General features: G+C 41.0%; 1 protein-coding gene across 1 annotated transcript in view; it reads left to right on the top strand.

The window, feature by feature from the left end:
- The window catches only part of LOC106981197 (cytochrome P450 3A12), a 67,096-nt gene extending 48,335 nt beyond the window's left edge, over positions 1-18,761 (top strand). The window contains exons 12-13 of the mRNA XM_015079337.3: positions 9,366-9,528; positions 16,175-18,761. Coding sequence (XP_014934823.2) covers positions 9,366-9,528; positions 16,175-16,270 — 259 coding nt within the window. The 3' untranslated portion in view covers positions 16,271-18,761. The remainder of the gene's footprint in view (positions 1-9,365; positions 9,529-16,174) is intronic.
- The last annotated feature ends 241 nt before the right edge of the window (positions 18,762-19,002 follow it).

Genomic DNA, 19,002 nt, shown 5'->3' with positions numbered 1-19,002 from the left:
AACTAACAATTATAAACGTCTATGTGCCGAATACAGGAGCCCCCAAATATATAAAACAATTACTCACAAACATAAGCAAACATTGAAAGAATGTAGTAATTGCAGGGGACTTAAATGCCCCAGTTACAGAAATGGATAGATCATCTAGACACATGGTCAATAAAGACACAAGGGCTCTGAATGATACATTGGATCAGATGGACTTGACAGATATATTTAGAACACTGCATCCCAAAGCAACAGAATATTCTTTCTTCTCGAGTGCACATGGAACATTCTCCAAGATAGATCACATACTGGGTCACAAAACACCCCTTCATAAGTGTACAAGAAGTGAGCTCATACCATGAACACTTTCAGACCACAATGCTATGAAGCTTGAAACCAACCACAGGAAAAAGTCTGGAAAATCTCCAAAAGCGTGGAGGTTAAAGAGCATTCTACTAAAGAATGAGTGGGTCAACTAGGCAATTAGAGAAGAAATTAAAAAATATATGGAAACAAACGAAAATGAAAATACAACAATCCAAACGCTTTGGGAAGCAGCGAAGGCAGACCTGAGAGGAAAATACATGGCAATCCAGGCCTATCTCAAGAAACAAGAAAAATCCCAAATACAAAATCTAACAGCACACCTAAAGGAAATAGAAGCAGAGCCGCAAAGACACCCCAGACCCAGCAGAAGAAGAGAAATAATAAAGATCAGAGCAGAAATAAACAATATAGAATCTAAAAAAACTGTAGAGCAGATCAATGAAGTCAAGATTTGGTTTTTTGAAAAAATAAACAAAATTGACAAACCTCTAGCCAGGCTTCTCAAAAAGAAAAGGGAGATGACCCAAATAGATAAAATCATGAATGAAAATGGAATCATTACAACCAATCCCTCAGAAATACAAGCAATTATCAGGGAATACTATGAAAAATTATATGCCAACAAACTTGACAACCTGGAAGAAATGGACAAATTCCTAAGCACCCACACACTTCCAAAACTCAAACAGGAAGAAATAGAAAACTTGAACAGACCCATATTCAGCAAAGAAATTGAATCAGTCATCAGAAATCTCCCAACAAATAAGAATCCAGGACCAGATGGCTTCCCAGGGGAATTCTACCAGACATTTAAAGCAGAGATAATACCTATGCTTCTCAAGCTGTTCCAAAAAATAGAAAAGGAAGGAAAACTTCCAGACTCATTCCATGAAGCCAGCATTACTTTGATTCTTCCCCCAAATTAAAGAAAATTAAAGAAAAATAGTTTTAATAGAAACTGAAAGTAAATATGAAGTTTTTCCCCTGTATTCAAGAAAAAGAAAAGAAACAAGACAAAAAAGAAAAAGAAAAAAAAGGAAATCATTTGAAGATTTGAAAAAGTGAATATACTGAAGTAGACTAAAATAAAATGATGGAAGTAAAATAGAATTTGAAAATATTTACACAAAAGTAAAAATATAGTAAAAAATTAAAGAAAAATATTTTTAATAAAAATTGAAAATAAAAATGAATTTTTTCTCTTTCTGCATTCAATAAAAAGTGAAAAGGAGAAAAAAAAACGAAAATTGAATAGATGGATCTGCCAACAGATTGAAGCAGGACTGAAATTACTTTGCTTTCCCCTAGAAGTCAGACTATGAAGCGGTTTATAGTCCATAAACTAAGCAGGCGGTGAGACTTACGTTCTTGAAGAGCAAGGTTGGCCCAGTTGGGCGGGGCTCAGTGTAACAGCTCTGTTCTCCACTAGATGGCACTGCTAGCCCACTGGGGTGGGGTGTTGTGGTGGTCATAGGTGCGTATGCACAATTGCGGGAGCAGTGAAAATGGTGCCAACTTGCTACCCAGTCTCTAGCATCGGAACTCTGTTCTCCCTGATCAGCAATCGTGAACCCATCCTCTGTCTTCAGCTTTCGTCCACTCCCCGCTTTTTCACTGTCTGTGACCAAGTCCCAGGCAGTACCTCTCTCTTGAGTTTTATCTCAGATGTGGCTGTTTTCCCTGGCCCCTTACTTCTGAGGGACTGGGGCTTTGCCCCATTCCGCCCCTCCGTGGGAGGGTCTCACCGCGCAATGGCCGAATGTCGGCTGCACCCAGGAACGCTTGCTGGACACTGCTGCTGCTGGTGCTCTGAGACTGCGGCCAGATGCCAGCCCGCCCTAGAAAAGTTCACAAGATAGTGTAGCAGCAGCGTTTCAGGGATTATGGAAAATCACAACACACATCTGGCACCAGGCTTCACCCTTAACAACCTTGTTCCAGCACCAGCAAATGTGGCCATTCTCTGGGGTCTGCTGGGACCAAATGGCTTCAACGGTTTCTACCAAATGTCCTTCCAGCAGTGGAACTGCTTTTCCCTGTGTGGCCCAAGAACCTCTTGGACCCCACTCTGCTCCTGGGGATTCTCCCTTCCCACCAGAGCACCGCCAGGTATCCAGCTGTGGAGTTGCAGACTCTGCACTCCCCTTGTTTATAGTCTTAATGGAATTTAAGCCCTCTCCTTTCTCCTTTAGTCCCTGTGGCTGTTTCCAGTTTCCACTTTCTCTCCAGCTGCTTTTGCGGAGGGGTGCTTTTCCCGTATTCTCCCTCCTGTTTCCATCCTCTCTCTGCCCACAAAAGTGGCTCCCTGCCCACCACAGCTTCTCGCTCCCCAAGATCACCTCTCCGCACTGCATACCTGCTGAATTCTGTGGTTCAGGTTGTGCAGTGTTGTGTTGATCCCCCGATCAGTTTTCTAGGTATGCAGTATGGTTTAGTGTTGGTCTGGCTGTGTTTCATGGATGTGAGACACAGAAAAAACTTCCATGCTGTTCCACCATCTTGGCTCCTCCTCTCATTGAGAATTTTGCATTCAGGTTCATTAGGAATATTAGCCTGTGATTCCCCTTTTTTGGTGGGGACTTTGTCTGGTTTTGGAATCAAGGAAATGCTGGCTTCAGAGAATGAGTTGGGGAGTTTTCTTTCCATTTCTATTTTTTGGTACAGTTTGAGAAGAATAAGTATTAACTCTTTTTTCAATGTCAGGTAGAATTCTCCTGGAAAGCCATCTGGCCCAGGACTTTTGTTTGCTGGCAGATTTTTGATTACTGATTCAATTTCTTTGCTGGTTATAGGTCTGTTCAAATTTTCTATTTCTTCCTGTTTGAGGTTTGATAGTGTGTGAGTTTCCAGGAATTCATCCATTTCTTCCAGATTGTCCAGTTTGTTGGCCTATAATTTTTCATAGTGTTCTCTTATAAGTGTTTGTGCTTCTGTGGTGTTGTGATCTCTCCTCTTTAATTCATGATTTTATTTATTTGAGTCCTTTCTCTTTTATTTTTGATAAGTTTGGCTAAGGGTTATCATTTTTTTTTTAATTTTTTTTAACGTTTATTTATTTTTGAGACAGAGAGGACAGAGCACGAATGGGGGAGGGTCAGAGAGAGGGAGACACAGAATCTGAAACAGGCTCCAGGCTCTGAGCCGTCTGCACAGAGCCCGACACGGGGTTCGAACTCACGGACCACGAGATCGTGACCTGAGCCGAAGTCGGCCGCTTAACCGACTGAGCCACCCAGGCGCCCCAGGGTTATCAATTTTTAATGCAACCCCTATCAAAATAACACTAACATTTTTCACAGAGCTAGAACAAACAAACCTAAAATTTGTATGGAATAAGAAAAGATCCCAAATAGCCAAAGCAATTTTGAAAAAGGAAAACAAAACTGAAGGCATCGTGATTCTAGATTTCAAGCTATATTACAAAGTTGTAGTCATCAAGACAGTAAGGTACTAGCACAAAAACAGAAACATAGGTCAGTGGAACACAATAGAAAACCCAGAAATGGACACACATTTATATGGTCAACTAATCTTTGACAAAGCAGGAAAGAATGTCTAGTGGAAAAAAGTCGCTTAAACAAAAGGTGTTGGGAAAAGTGGATGACAACATGTAGAAGAATAAATCTGGACCACTTTCTTTTTTTTTTAATTTTGTTTGTTTGAGAGGGAGAGAGAGAGAGAGCGAGAGAGAGCATGAATGGGGGTGGGGAGACAGAGAGATAGAGGGAGACAGAGAATCCGAAGCGGGCTCCATGCTGTCAGCTCAACTGGGGCTCGAACCCACGCATCATGAGATCATGACCTGAACTGAAGTCGGACATTTAACCAAGTCACCCAGTTCCCCCTGAACTACTTTCTTACACTGTATACAAAAATAAATTCAAAATAGATGAAAGACCTAAATGTGAAACAGGAAACCATCAAAGTCCTAGAGGAGAGCACAGACAGCAACCTCTTTGACCTTGACTGGAGCAACTTCTTACTAGACACATCACCAAAGGCAAGGAAAACAAAAGCAAAAATGAACTACTGGGACCTCATCAAGATAAAAAGCTTCTGCACAGTGAAGGAAGCAATGAACAAAACTAAAAGGCAACCAACAGAATGGGAGAAGATATTTGCAAATGACATATATGATAAAGGGGTAGAATCCAAAATTTATAAGAAACATCAACACCAAAAAAAAAAAAAAACCAAACAACCCAGTTAAGAAATGAGCAGAAGACATGAATAGACACTTTTCCAAAGAAGACATCCAGATGGTTAACAGACACATGAAAAGATGCTCGATATCACCTATCATCAGGGAACTACAAATCAAAATTACAATGAGATACCACCTCAAAACATGTCAGAATGGCTAAAATTAACAACACAAGAAGCAACAGGTGTTGGCAAGGATGCAGAGATAGGGAATCTTCTTGCACTGCTGGTAGGAATGCAAACTGGTGCACCACTCTGGGGAAGAGTATGGAGGTCCTCAAAAAACTAAAAGTAGAGCTACCCTATGATCCAGCAATTGTATTATAGTATTTGCCCAAAAGATACTAAAATACAGATTCTAAGGGGTACATACACCCCAGTGTTTATAGTAGCATTATCAACAATATCCAAACTATGGAGAAAGCACAAAAGTCCACTGACTGATGGATAAAGAAGATGTGTGTGTGTGTGTGTGTGTGTCTGCGTGTGCGCACACACATACACACACACACACACACACAATGGAAAATTATTCAGCCATCAAAAGGAATGAAATCTTGCCACTTGCAATGATGTGGATGGAGCTAGAACATATTATGCTAAGCAAAATAAGTCAAAGAAAGACATAACATATGATTTCAGTCATATGTAAAATGTAAGAAACAGAAAAGATGAACATAGGGGAAGGGCAGGGAAAAAGAGAAAAGAAGGTAAAAGAAACCACAAGAGACTCAAAAAAAATTTTTTTAGGTTATTTGGTTTTTTTTAATTTATTTAAAAAAATTTTTTAACGTTTCATTTATTTTTGAGACAGGGAGAGACAGAGCATGAACAGGGGAGGGGCAGAGAGAGGGAGACACAGAATCTGAAACAGGCTCCAGGCTCTGAGCTGTCAGCACAGAGCCTGACGTAGGGCTTGAACTCATGGACCGCGAGGTCATGACCTGAGCCGAAGTCGGCCGCTTAACCGACTGAACCACCCAGGCGCCCCTAAATTTGTTTTTTAAATTTACATACAAGTTAGTTAACACATAGTCAACAATGATTTCAGGAGTAGGTTCCTTAATACCTCTTACCCATTTAGCCGATCACCCCTCCCTCAACCCTCCAGCAACCCTCTGTTTGTTCTCCATATTTAAAGGTCCCTTATGTTTTTGTCCCCCTCCCTGTTTTTATATTATTTTTGTTTCCCTTCCTGCATGTTTATCTGTTTTGTCTCTTAAAGTCCTCATATGAGTGAAGTCATATGATACTTGTCTTTCTCTGACTAATTTTGCTTAACATAATACCCTCTAGTTCCATCCATGTAGTTGCAAATGGCAAGATTTCATTCTTTTTGATTGCTGAGTAATACTCCATTGTATATATATACCACATCTTCTTTATCCATTCATCTATCGATGGACATTTGGGCTCTTTCCATACTTTGGCTATTGTTAATAGCACTGCTGTAAACATTGGAGTGCATGTGCCCCTTTGAAACAGCATATCTGTATCCCTTGTATAAATACCTAGTAGTACAATTGCTGGGCTGTAGGGAAGTCCTATTTTAATTTTTTGAGGAGCCTCCATACTGTTTTCCAGAGTGGCTTCACCAGTTTGCATTCCCACCAGCAGTGCAAAAGAGATCCTCTTTCTCCACATTCTTGCCAACATCTGTTGCCTGAGTTGTTAATGTTAGCCATTCTGACAGGTGTGGGGTGGTATCTCATTGTGGTTTTGATGTGTATTTCCCTGATGATGAGTGATGTTGAGCATTTTTTCATGTGCCAGTTGGCCATCTGGATGTCTTCTTTGAACCAAGACCATGAATAGCTAAAGCAATCTTGAAAAAGAAAACCAAAGCAGGAGGCATCACAATTCTGGACTTCAAGCTGTATTACAAAGCTGTAATCATCAAGACAGTATGGTACTGGCACAAAAACAGACAGATCAATGGAACAAACTAGAGAACCCAGAAATGGACCCACAAACATACAGCCAACTAATCTTTGACAAAGCAGGAAAGAATATCCAATGGAGTAAAGACAGTCTTTTCACCAAGCAGTGCTGGCAAAACTGGACAGCAGCATGCAGATGAATGAACCTGGACCACTTTCTTACACCATACACAAAAATACACTCAAAATGGATGAAGAACTAAATCAAGACAGGAAGCCATCAAAATCCTTGAGGAGAAATCAGGCAAAAACCTCTTTGATCTTGGCCACAGCAACTTCTTACTCAACACGTCTCCGGAGGCAAGGGAAACAAAAGCAAAAATGAACTGTTGGGACCTCATCAAAATAAAATGTTTTTTAAATATTTATTTATTTTTGAGAGAGAGAGAGAGGGAGAGAGAGAGAGGGAGATAACAAGCAGGGAAAGGGCAGAGAGAGAAAGAGGGAGGCACAGAATCCAAAGCAAGCTCCAGGCTCTGAGCTGTCAGCACAGAACCCAATACAGGGCTCGTACCCATGAACCCTGAGATCATGACCTGAGCCAACTGACTGAGCTACCCAGGCACTCCACCACGAGAGACTCTTAAATATAGAGAATAAACTGAGAGTTGATGGAGGGAGGTGGGTGGGAGTTGGTCTGGATAGATGATTATGAGTAATAAGGGCACTTATAATGAGCATTGGGTTTTGTATATAAGTTACGAATCATTGAATTCTACTCCCGAAACTAATATTGCACTGTATTTTAACAAAAACTTAAATTTAAAAAGTTCATAAAAATTTTTACAAACTGTAGTTGAGAAGAAAGAATATTAACATCATTGTCAGTCCCAATATGTCAAGATTATTAATAATGTATGTCCTTGTGGACACTTTTCTATGCATATATAGATTACTAAAAGTTAGGGTGGCATTATATGTTTTTGAGCTACTTAATGTAACAGTAAACTATAAGCAACATATTGTATTTGTGTTTGTGATTATATGCATATATCATAATCATCTTATTCAAGGAAATGGGACTTTTTTCCCTTAACGTTTTTCTGTCCACTGTAGCTCTCTGAATTCTCCCCCTATGTCCTCACATTCCATGTTTGTAAACCTTGGCCACCGTTTCTGCTATCTGTAGAGCTGAGAGGCTTGGAGCTTAGAGTCCTCATTCCTGGCAAGAGGAGCAACCTCATGAGGATGGGGGCGCACACAGATCCTGTGCTGTCTGTGGCTGCAGTCCTGTGCTATCTCCCACCTGACTTGGTACCTGGGGTTCATCCAAAGCAAAGTCATCTGCTCTCTAGCCATCTGAGACATCCTCCTTGGAGGAGGGGTCTTGAGCTTTCTCTCTGGGAATCCAGAGCAGAGTCTGGCTTTGGGCACAGCTTGAATTCTGCAAACAGTTGGTACTTTCCTGTTTATTGTATTGGTGATAAAAATTTGGAGTGAACTTTGTAGGGATCCAGACTTTCAGCCCTGACTCTAAGCTCCCTGATGGCAGGGCCCTTGTCTTGTTGCATGGTGGCCCTAGTGCTAGCATCATGCCTACATATAGTACTTGCTAAAAGAAGTCAGAATTGACCAAGTCACCTGTTTTCTGGACCAGAAAGGTCAGCAAGTCCCTGCTCCTGTAGCTTCTCAGAAACCAGAGACTCCTGGTACTTCTCTGTGATTCACTCAGTCATGATATGAAGTGCTTACCTATGTGTGTCAGGGACTGTGCCAGACAGTGCCAAATCCACATATTAAAAATGTCTATTATGGAGAATTTTTGGCACATGCACAAGCATATTCTATAGACAGAGTTCTATGAAATACTTTCAATACATCTATATGTGCCCGTCACCTGCCCAACAACCACTAACCCATATCAGCTGCCCCAACCACATGCCATTACAATTCCTCATATTATGCCGTATTACTTCAAGGCACATCATCTGTAAATATTCCAGAATGTTCTCCATAATATAAGGACTTCATTCATTTAAAAAATTTATTTATTTATTTGAGAGAGAGAGAGAAGAGCAAGCACAAGCAGGGGAGGGGCAGAGGGAGATGGAGAGAGAGAGAGACAGAATCCCAAGCAGCCTCTGAGATGTCAGTGCAGAGCCCAAGGTGGGACTGGAATTCACAAACCGTGAGATCATGAGCTGAGCCGAAATCAAGAGTTGGATGTTTAACCAACTGAGCCACTCAGCTGCCCCAATAATATAAGGACTTAAAAAAAAAATACTACTGACAATGTCATTATCACTTTCCCCAAATCCACATTTTCCTTTAATATAATCAAATATTGAGGAATCAGTTTTGAATAAAACATAGAACTAACCTTCAGGAAATTTTAGACTCATGAAACAGGTGACCAAGAATTCAGCGATTATACTGAGTATACACATTAGTGAATGTGATTACAGTGGAGCAGCATCGTGTGCTCATGTAAATCTTCTGACCAGCTGGCCTGTCATAGTGGTTGGGGGATTCAAGGTGGGAGGAGAGGGAAGAGGAGGGAAAAATAACATTCTAAATCATGGGAGGCATTTCTCCTGCTTCCTTCTTCCATGAGCACATGACCAACATAAGTCAGTGGAGGCAGGAACCTGCCTTTCCTTCAGTCAGTCTCATTGCCTTTCAGACTGTGAACATCTCCCCACCCTGACTGTAATTCTAGTGTTTAAGATAACTCTTTCCTTTAACAACATTCATCTCATCTCCTCAACAAGACTGACTGCTCCCACAGGGTAGGGGAATGCAGAGGATATGTAGCTTACAGTTGTCACCGCAGAATAAGCATGGTAGGATTTCAGTGACTAGCCCCCCAAGAGTGTCCTGTGTAGTCCTGGTTGAGAACCCCACACATGTGGCTCTTGTGGTTTTTATGTTTCACTAACTTGTTTCCAACTCGATTTGTGGAACCAGGTTCAGCAAGAAGAACAAGGACAGCATAAATCCTTACATATACCTGCCTTTTGGAACTGGACCCCGAAACTGCATTGGCATGAGGTTTGCGATCATGAACATGAAACTTGCCCTTGTCACACTCCTTCAGAACTTCTCCTTCAAACCTTGTGAGGAAACACAGGTCAGAGAACTTTCCACACAAAGAATGTTCTACTTTTTTTAAAAAAACTAAGAGATATGGGGTGTGTGTGTGTGTGTGTGTGTGTGTGTGTGTGTGTGTGTGTGTGTTTGTATGGGCTCATTTATCCTTATAATTTGTTCCATTGGCCAGAGAATCTATTTGGAGTCATCTGTGACCTTTAAGCGTCCTTCAGCTCTGAGTGCCACATCTGTGGTTTATTAGCACCCAATAATAAGGGACATCTAGTCAGGTAAACTATCATGAGTGATTATGCACAGACTTTAGAACTTGACAATGTTTTAAATTTATTTCAAATCCCCTGAAAGGAAGGGAAAATATTATGCATAGTCATGATGTGCAGTTATTAGTGAAACACGACTTTCGAATGATGCTATTCTCTACCACAACTTACAGATGCTCTCATAACCATGGTTCTCAACCCCTACTTGTACATTGGAGTCAGTGGATTCAGGCCATCTCAGAAATTCTTACATAATTCACCCAGAGTGTGGCTTTAAAAGTGTCCCCATTGGAGGTAGCTGGGAAGATGGTGGCATAGGAGGACGCTGAGCTCACCGTGCGTCCTGCTGATCACTTAGATTCCACCTACACCTGCCTAAATAACCCAGAAAACCACCAGAAGACTAGCAGAATGGAGTCTCTGGAGCCAAGTGCAGACGAGAGGCCCACGGAAGAGGGGCCCCTCCTGAAGCAGATCTCCAAAGGAAAAGCGAGTTGAGCCTGCCTCTCCCACCCCTGTGCACCTTGCCGATCCACCCCAGCTAATATGCCAGATCCCCAGCACCACAAGCCTGGCAGTGTGCAAGTAGCCCAGATGGGCCATGCCCCCCGCAGTGAATCCCGCCCCTAGGAGAGGGGAAGAGAAGGCACACACCAGTCTGACTGTGGCCCCAGCGGTGGGCTGGGGGCAGACATCAGGTCTGACTGCGGCCCCGCCCACCAACGCAAGTTATTCAAGACAGCACAGGGAAAGTGCCCCGCAGTCCCGCACCACTCCAGGGACTATCCAAAATGACCAAACGGAAGAATTCCCCTCAGAAAAACGTCCAGGAAGTAACAACAGCTAACGAACTGATCAAAAATGATTTAAACAATATAACAGAAAGTGAATTTAGAATAATAGTCATAAAATTAATTGCTGGGCTTGAAAACAGTATAAAGGACAGCAGAGAATCTCTTGCTATAGAGATCAAGGGAATAAGGAACAGCCAGGAGGAGCTAAAAAATGCTATCAATGAACTGCAAAATAAAATGGAGACAACTACAGCTCGGATTGAAGAGGCAGAGGAGAGAATAGGTGAACTAGAAGATAAAATTATGGAAAAAGAAGAAGCTGAGAAAAAGAGAGATAAAAAAATCCAGGAGTATGAGGGGAAAATTAGAGAACTAAGTGATGCACTAAAGAGATATGATATGCGCATAATTGGTATTCCAAAAGAGGAAGCAAGAGGGAAAGGTGCTGAAGGTGTACTTGAAGAAATAATAGCTGAGAACTTTCCGGATCTGGGGAAGGAAAAAGGCATTGAATACCAAGAGGCACAGAGAACTCCCTTCAGGCGTAACTTGAATCGATCTTCTGCATGACGTATCATAGTGAAACTGGCAAAATACAAGGATAAAGAGAAAATTCTGAAAGCAGCTAGGGATAAACGTGCTCTAGCATATAAAGGGAGACCTATAAGACTCGTGACTGATCTCTCTACTGAAACTTGCCAGGCCAGAAAGGAATGGCAGGAAATCTTCAATGTGATGAACAGAAAAAATATGCAGCTGAGAATCCTTTATCCAGCAAGTCTGTCATTTAGAATAGAAGGAGAGATAAAGATCTTCCCAAACAAACAAAGACTGAAGGAATTTGTCACCACTAAACCAGACCTACAAGAGATCCTAAGGGGGATCCTGTGAGACAAAGTACCAGAGACATCGCTACAAGCATGAAACCTACAGACATCACAATGACTCTAAACTCATATCTTTCTATAATAACACTGAATGTAAATGGATTAAATGCGCCAACCAAAAGACATAGGGTATCAGAATGGATAAAAAAAACAAGACCCATCTATTTGCTGTCTACAAGAGACTCATTTTAAACCTGAGGACACCTTCAGATTGAGAGTGAGGGTATGGAGAACTATTTATCATGCCACTGGAAGTCAAAAGAAAGCTGGAGTAGCCATACTTATATCAGACAAACTAGACTTTAAATTAAAGGCTGTAACAAGAGATGAAGAAGGGCATTATATAATAATTACAGGGCCTATCCATCAGGAAGAGCTAACAATTATAAATGTCTAGGCGCCGAATACGGGAGCCCCCAAATATATAAAACAATTACTCATAAACATAAGCAACCTTATTGATAAGAATGTGGTAATTTCAGGGGACTTTAACACTCCACTTACAGAAATGGATAGATCATCTAGACACACGGTCAATAAGGAAACAAGGGCCCTGAATGATACATTGGATCAGATGGACTTGACAGATATATTTAGAATGCTGCATCCCAAAGCAACAGAATATACTTTCTTCTCGAGTGCACATGGAACATTCTCTAAGATAGATCACATACTGTGTCACAAAACAGCCCTTCATAAGTATACAAGAATTGAGATCATACCATGCATACTTTCAGACCACAATGCTATGAAGCTTGAAATCAACCACAGGAAAAAGTCTGGAAAAACTCCAAAAGCATGGAGGTTAAAGAACACCCTACTAACGAATGAGTGGGTCAACCAGGCAATTAGAGAAGAAATTAAAAAATATATGGAAACAAACGAAAATGAAAATACAACAATCCAAATGCTTTGGGACGCAGCAAAGGCAGTCCTGAGAGGAAAATACATGGCAATCCAGGCCTATCTCAAGAAACAAGAAAAATCCCAAATACAAAATCTAACAGCACACCTATAGGAAATAGAAGCAGAGCAGCAAAGACACCCCAGACCCAGCAGAAGAAGAGAAATAATAAAGATCAGAGCAGAAATAAACAATATAGAGTCGAAAAAAAAACCTGTAGAGCAGATCAATGAAACCAAGAGTTGGTTTTTTGAAAAAATAAACAAAATTGACAAACCTCTAGCCAGGCTTCTCAAAAAAAAAAAAAAAAAGGGAGATGACCCAAACAGATAAAATCATGAATGAAAGTGGAATTATTACAACCAATCCCTCAGAGACACAAGCAATTATCAGGGAATACTATGAAAAATTTTATGCCAACAAACTGGACAACCTGGAAGAAATGGACAAATTCCTAAACACCCACACTCTTCCAAAACTCAATCAGGAGGAAATAGAAAGCTTGAACAGACCCACAACCAGCGAAGAAATTGAATCAGTTATCAAAAATCTCACAACAAATAAGAGTCCAGGACCAGATGGCTTCCCAGGGGAGTTCTACCAGACTTTTAAAGCAGAGATAATACCTATCCTTCTCAAGCTATGCCAAAACATAGAAAGGGAAGGAAAACTTTCAGACTCATTCTATGAAGCCAGTATTACTTTGATTCCTAAACCAGACGGAGACCCAGTAAAAAAAAGAGAACTACAGACCAATATCCCTGATGAATATGGAGGCAAAAATTCTCAATAAGATACTAGCAAATCGAATTCAACAGCATATAAAAAGAGTTATTCACCATGATCAAGTGGGATTCATTCCTGGGATGCAGGGCTGGTTCAACATTCGCAAATCAATCAACGTGATACATCACATTAATAAAAGAAAAGATAAAACCATATGATCCTGTCAATCAATGCAGAAAAGGCCTTTGATAAAATTCAGCAATGAAAGTCGGGATAGAAGGAACATACTTAAAGATCATGAAAGCCATTTACGAAAAGCCCACAGCTAACATCATCCTCAATGGGGAAAAACTGAGAGCCTTTCCCCTGAGATCAGGAACACGACAGGGATGTCCACTGTCACCGCTGTTGTTGAACATAGTGTTGGAAGTGCTAGCATCAGCAATCAAACAACAAAAGGAAATCAAAGGCACCAAAATTGGCAAAGATGAAGTCAAGCTTTCACTTTTTGCAGATGACATGATATTATACATGGAAAATCCGATAGACTCCACCAAAAGTCTGCTAGAACTGATACATGAATTCAGCAAAGTTGCAAGATACAAAATCAATGTACAGAAATCAGTTGCATTCTTATACACTAATAATGAAGCAACAGAAAGACAAATAAAGAAACTGATCCCATTCACAATTGCACCAAGAAGCATAAAATACCTAGGAATAAGTCTAACCAAAGATATAAATCATCTGTATGCTGAGAACTATAGAAAGCTTATAAAGGAAATTGAAGAAGATATAAAGAAATGGAAAAACATTCCCTGCTCATGGATTGGAAGAATAAATATTGTCAAAATGTCAATACTACCCAAAGCTATCTACACATTCAATGAAATCCCAATCAAAATTGCACTAGCATTCTTCTCGAAACTAGAACAAGCAATCCTAAAACTCATATGGAAGCACAAAAGGCCCCGAATAGCCAAAGTAATTTTGAAGAAGAAGACCAAAGCAGGAGGCATCACAATCCCAGACTTTAGCCTCTACTACAAAGCTGTCATCATCAAGACAGCATGGTATTGGCACAAAAACAGACACATAGACCAATGGAATAGAATAGAAACCCCAGAACTAGACCCACAAACGTATGGCCAACTCATCTTTGACAAAGCAGGAAAGAACATCCAATGGAAAAAAGACAGTCTCTTTACCAAATGGTGCTGGGAGAACTGGACAGCAACATGCAGAAGGTTGAAACTAGACCACTTTCTCACACCATTCACAAAAATAAACTCAAAATGGATAAAGGACCTGAATGTGAGACAGGAAACCATCAAAACCCTAGAGGAGAAAGCAGGAAAAGACCTCTCTGACCTCAGCCGTAGCAATTTCTTACTCGACACATCCCCAAAGGCAAGGGAATGAAAAGCAAAAATGAACTATTGGTACCTCATGGAGATAAAAAGCTTCTGCACAGCAAAGGAAGCAGTCAGCAAAACTAGAAGGCAACCAACGGAATGGGAAAAGATATTTGCAAATGACATATCGGACAAAGGACTAGTATCCAAAATCTATAAAGAGCTCAAAAACAAATAACCCAGTGAAGAAATGGGCAGAAAACATGAATAGACCCTTCTCTAAAGAAGACATCCGGATGGCCAACAGGCACATGAAAAGATGCTCAACGTCGCTCCTCATCAGGGAAATACAAATCAAAACCACACTCAGATATCACCTCACACCAGTCAGAGTGGCCAAAATGAACAAATCAGGAGACTATAGATGCTGGCGAGGATGTGGAGAAACGGGAACCCTCTTGCACTGTTGGTGGGAATGCAAATTGGTGCAGCCACTCTGGAAAACAGTGTGGAGGTTCTTCAAAAAATTAAAAATAGACCTACCCTATGACCCAGCAGTAGCACTGCTAGGCATTTACCCAAGGGGTACAGGAGTACTGATGCATAGGGGCACTTGTGCCTCAATGTTTATAAAAGCACTCTTAACAATAGCTAAATTATGGAAAGAGCCTAAATGTCCATCAATTGATGAATGGATAAAGAAATTATGGTTTATGTACACAATGGAGTACTACGTGGCAATGAGAAAGAATGAAATATGGCCCTTTGTAGCAACATGGACGGAACTGGAGAGTGTGATGCTAAGTAAAATAAGCCATACAGAGAAAGACAGATATCATATGTTTTCACTCTTATGTGGATCCTGAGAAACTTAACAGAAACCCATGGGGGAGGAGAAGGAAAAAAAAAAGAGGTTAGAGCGGGAGAGAGCCAAAGCATAAGAGACTCTTCAAAACTGAGAACAAACTGAGGGTTGATGGGGGCGGGAGGGAGGGGTAGGTGGGTGATGGTATTGAGGAGGGCACCTTTTGGGATGAGCACTGGGTGTTGTATGGAAACCAATTTGACAATAAACTTCATATATTGAAAAAAAAGTGTCCCCATTGTTGTCATGTGCAAGCAAGGTTGAGAATCACTGGTGTGAAGCATGTCTGTCAGATGTGAGGGACTCCCATGGTCCAGACCATTGTGGTTATTTGGCCCCACCTTCCATGAGCCCTTCTCCAATCAAAGCTGTGTTCCCTTTCTATTGAAATCTGCTATCATGAATGGATATTTCCACTGGGAGAGATGAGAGGATGTTTAGCATTGAGGATGGCAATGCAATAAAACGTGTAATGTCCACTCAGGTTGACTTTGCAAGCTTCAACATATACAAAATTAACTGTATCACATTTTAAGTGGTATGCCATAATGACTAAGAAACTGTTGTAAATTTTAAACACTCATCCTTTAAACCTAAAATTTAAATTAAAAAAGAACACAAACCAACATGAGATTGTGTCCAGCCTGGTAGAGTAGACACTCAATAGATATTCTTTTGAATGAATGATGGATGAATGTTTCCACACTCCAGTCTTGACAGCTTACAGAGTAAGTTTAAAGAATATGAGAATATGAATTTAAACGTAGTATTTATATGTTTAAACTCTTACTCTCCTTCATGTGTCTTACCTGCTTTGCTTCTGTTGTCAGTAGAACTTCATTTTGGTTTTCATATGCTTTTGTAACTGTTGCAGATCCCCCTGAAATTAAATGGTCAAGGTATTATTCAACCAGAAAAACCTATTGTTCTCAAGGTTGAGCTGAGAGATGGGAGTGTGAGTAGAGCCTGACTTTCCCTAAGAACTTCCCCTTTGTTCTTCAAGAACCTGTGTCCCAGAACACCAGAGACTTCAATTTACTTTGTGAGTACAACCCAGAAATGAAGATGGGCTTCACGTACTGCTGGTGATGGATGACGAGGGATTACAAGTTTTCCTGGTATTGCATGGAGCATTATATGTTGTGGAATGTGAGGAAGGTGGCTAATAAGTGCCAGACACGTAGACTCACCCTATCCGGTCCCAATTAGTACCATCTATTCCCCTGAGAACTGATTGATAATAAAAATTTCTCAACAGTTGTATTAACAAACTTTAATGAAACAATAATTTCTGTGGTGACCATAATAGTGACATTCATATCACACATCTTATTTTGAATATTATACATTAACTATTACACTGAGTGTGTCAATCAACATCTCTTTACCAACGTATTAACTGATGTCTTCCTGCACATTAAGGGGGAATCCATAGAACTGATGAGTTAGGGTCAATGACTGGATGTTTTTGACCATCACAGTCACTAGGTGGGTGGGGCTTGTTCAGAAGTCCAACATGTTATGTTAAGGTAGGTGAGAGTCAATACACTGTTACTTTGCCCACTTCTGAGAAAGTTTAATTCTTCCGGTTTTGGAGCACATATTTTTTTTTTTATAACACTCAATTGAAGCAGTTTTTATTACTAGTTTTGATATAGTTTTCATCTCATCTGCCCTGGTGTTCTGCCAGACAGGGAATATGCTTTTTCTTTGTGACCTAACCTCAGCCCCCTACTGTCCTAATACAATGAACATCAAATAAGAGATGGTTGATTGGTCAGTGGATTGGGCATAAAAGTTAAAAGCATTTGTCCAATTCAGTTGGTATGAGAAGCTGCACAGGATTCTTCCTTTTTCCCCCATTTACTCCCTTCCCCTTCTTTCCTTTCTCCTCTCTTCTCTTCCATTGCCTTTCCTTCCTGGGTAATTTAGTTTTAAACTAACAGGTGGTACACAGGCAGGTGGGCAGCCCTACCTTGGGGCTCCAGGGCAGAAAAGGGAGTCACAATGACTCAAAGACAGAGACAGAGTAGGGAGGGGAGTATGTCCACATATAGAAGCAGCCTGGCATGAATGTGGGAGCCCAAGCTTAGTGAGAAGAGTGTCCACACAGAGGGGCTGGTCTTGTGAGAGCCACCACATCCTAAATATGGATGGGCAACACAAGTAGTATGAGGAGGGGATCCATGAATGTTAAGTGTTGGAGTGGGGATTAGTTACATAAAGGGGAACTGATAAAAGTAAATATATTAGGGATAAATGGAAGCCAGGTTTATCACTGTTGGAAAAGGGAGTCACTGATGGAAAGGGAGAAAACTGGAATGAGATTATGTATTCAGAGATTAGAACTGAGTATATCAGTGAAAAAATCCTGCTTTTCTAGAGAGGTAGATGATAGGTAGATTGACTTAAAGATAAATAGATGTGTGTGCGTAGGTGAAAACACATATCCCCTACCTTTCTCCACAGACAGTTCTTAGAAACAGTGACACTGTAAAGGCAATGAGCACACCTTGTGCTCAAATCTTGGCTTATTAACATCATTTTCCACTGAAAGCAACTAGGGCTTTTCAGAGAAATGGCTGATCCAGGCTGGTGGAGCACATGATGAGCCTGGAGCATCTTGTCCTGAAAAGTGATGGGGACATATCCAAAGGACACAGCCCAAGAGGCTTTATGGGCCCATCAGGCATGATTTGGGCATCATGATAACTAAGGACGGGAAGCGATTATGACCCATTGAATAAAACAGGAAAACACAATTACCCACAGGTATAATAAATACAGGATTGATTATAATTGATGAGGACACTGACACAGTTTCAAAGTACTACCACTCAAACACCCATGAGCTGCCAGAGGAAAGAGCAGCTCACAGAGAGAGACCTGGCAAATGAATGAGTGTCATCGGGGAAAGGAGGAAGTGACGGCGTGTCACTTAATAGGACTTGGTGAAAAGAACTGAGCATCACCTCTGGGGTATTCTTGCTGAGGAGGAAAACCTGAAAGAAATCCTGAAAAAAAGTCAGACAAACCTGACAGAGGAGTACCTACTCCTAATCTGTACCTGGTGTGTAATCTTCAACAAAACCAAGGTCATGAAAGTGATTAAAAAAGAAGAAACAAGCCCAGAGTGGAGTCACCTGCCTGCAAATTCCACCTCACAGCAAACCAAGACTAATGACACTTTCAACCTATCCCAGGAAGGTGACCTTTTACCAGTCTGTCTGAAATTTCCTGATGAGTCATCTGCAAGATAGAAACCCTGCAGGTCCTTCCCTCAGAGAAGGGGTCCTGGCCTGAAACAATCATTGCTTTTCCTTCTAAGTACTTCCTGCCCCACCCTTCTTCCTCTAAAACCCTGCATCTTGTACACCTCCTGGGAGCATCTGTCTCCCTGTCAGGTGGGATGCTGCCAATTCATGAATTGCTTAATAAAGCCAATAAGATCTTCAACTTGACTTGCTGGAATTTTGTTTTTCAATAAAAGTCAGAGACACACTAAGGAAGTGTTCCAGACTGAACTACAGAGATCAAAGAGGAGTGACATGGAAACTCCAGTGAGTGGATTGGGTCCTTCAGCTGTAAAGGACATTGTGGGGACAATTGGGGGAATTGAGGGCTATGATGAATACATGGCAGTAATGTGTCAGTGTCCATGCCCTGACTTTGATGGAAAATGTCTTGTAGGAATTACAGATT

This window comes from Acinonyx jubatus, chromosome E3 (assembly GCF_027475565.1).
Source record: "Acinonyx jubatus isolate Ajub_Pintada_27869175 chromosome E3, VMU_Ajub_asm_v1.0, whole genome shotgun sequence".
Taxonomy (NCBI): domain Eukaryota; kingdom Metazoa; phylum Chordata; class Mammalia; order Carnivora; family Felidae; genus Acinonyx; species Acinonyx jubatus.
This window is presented reverse-complemented; position numbering and strand designations above follow the sequence as displayed.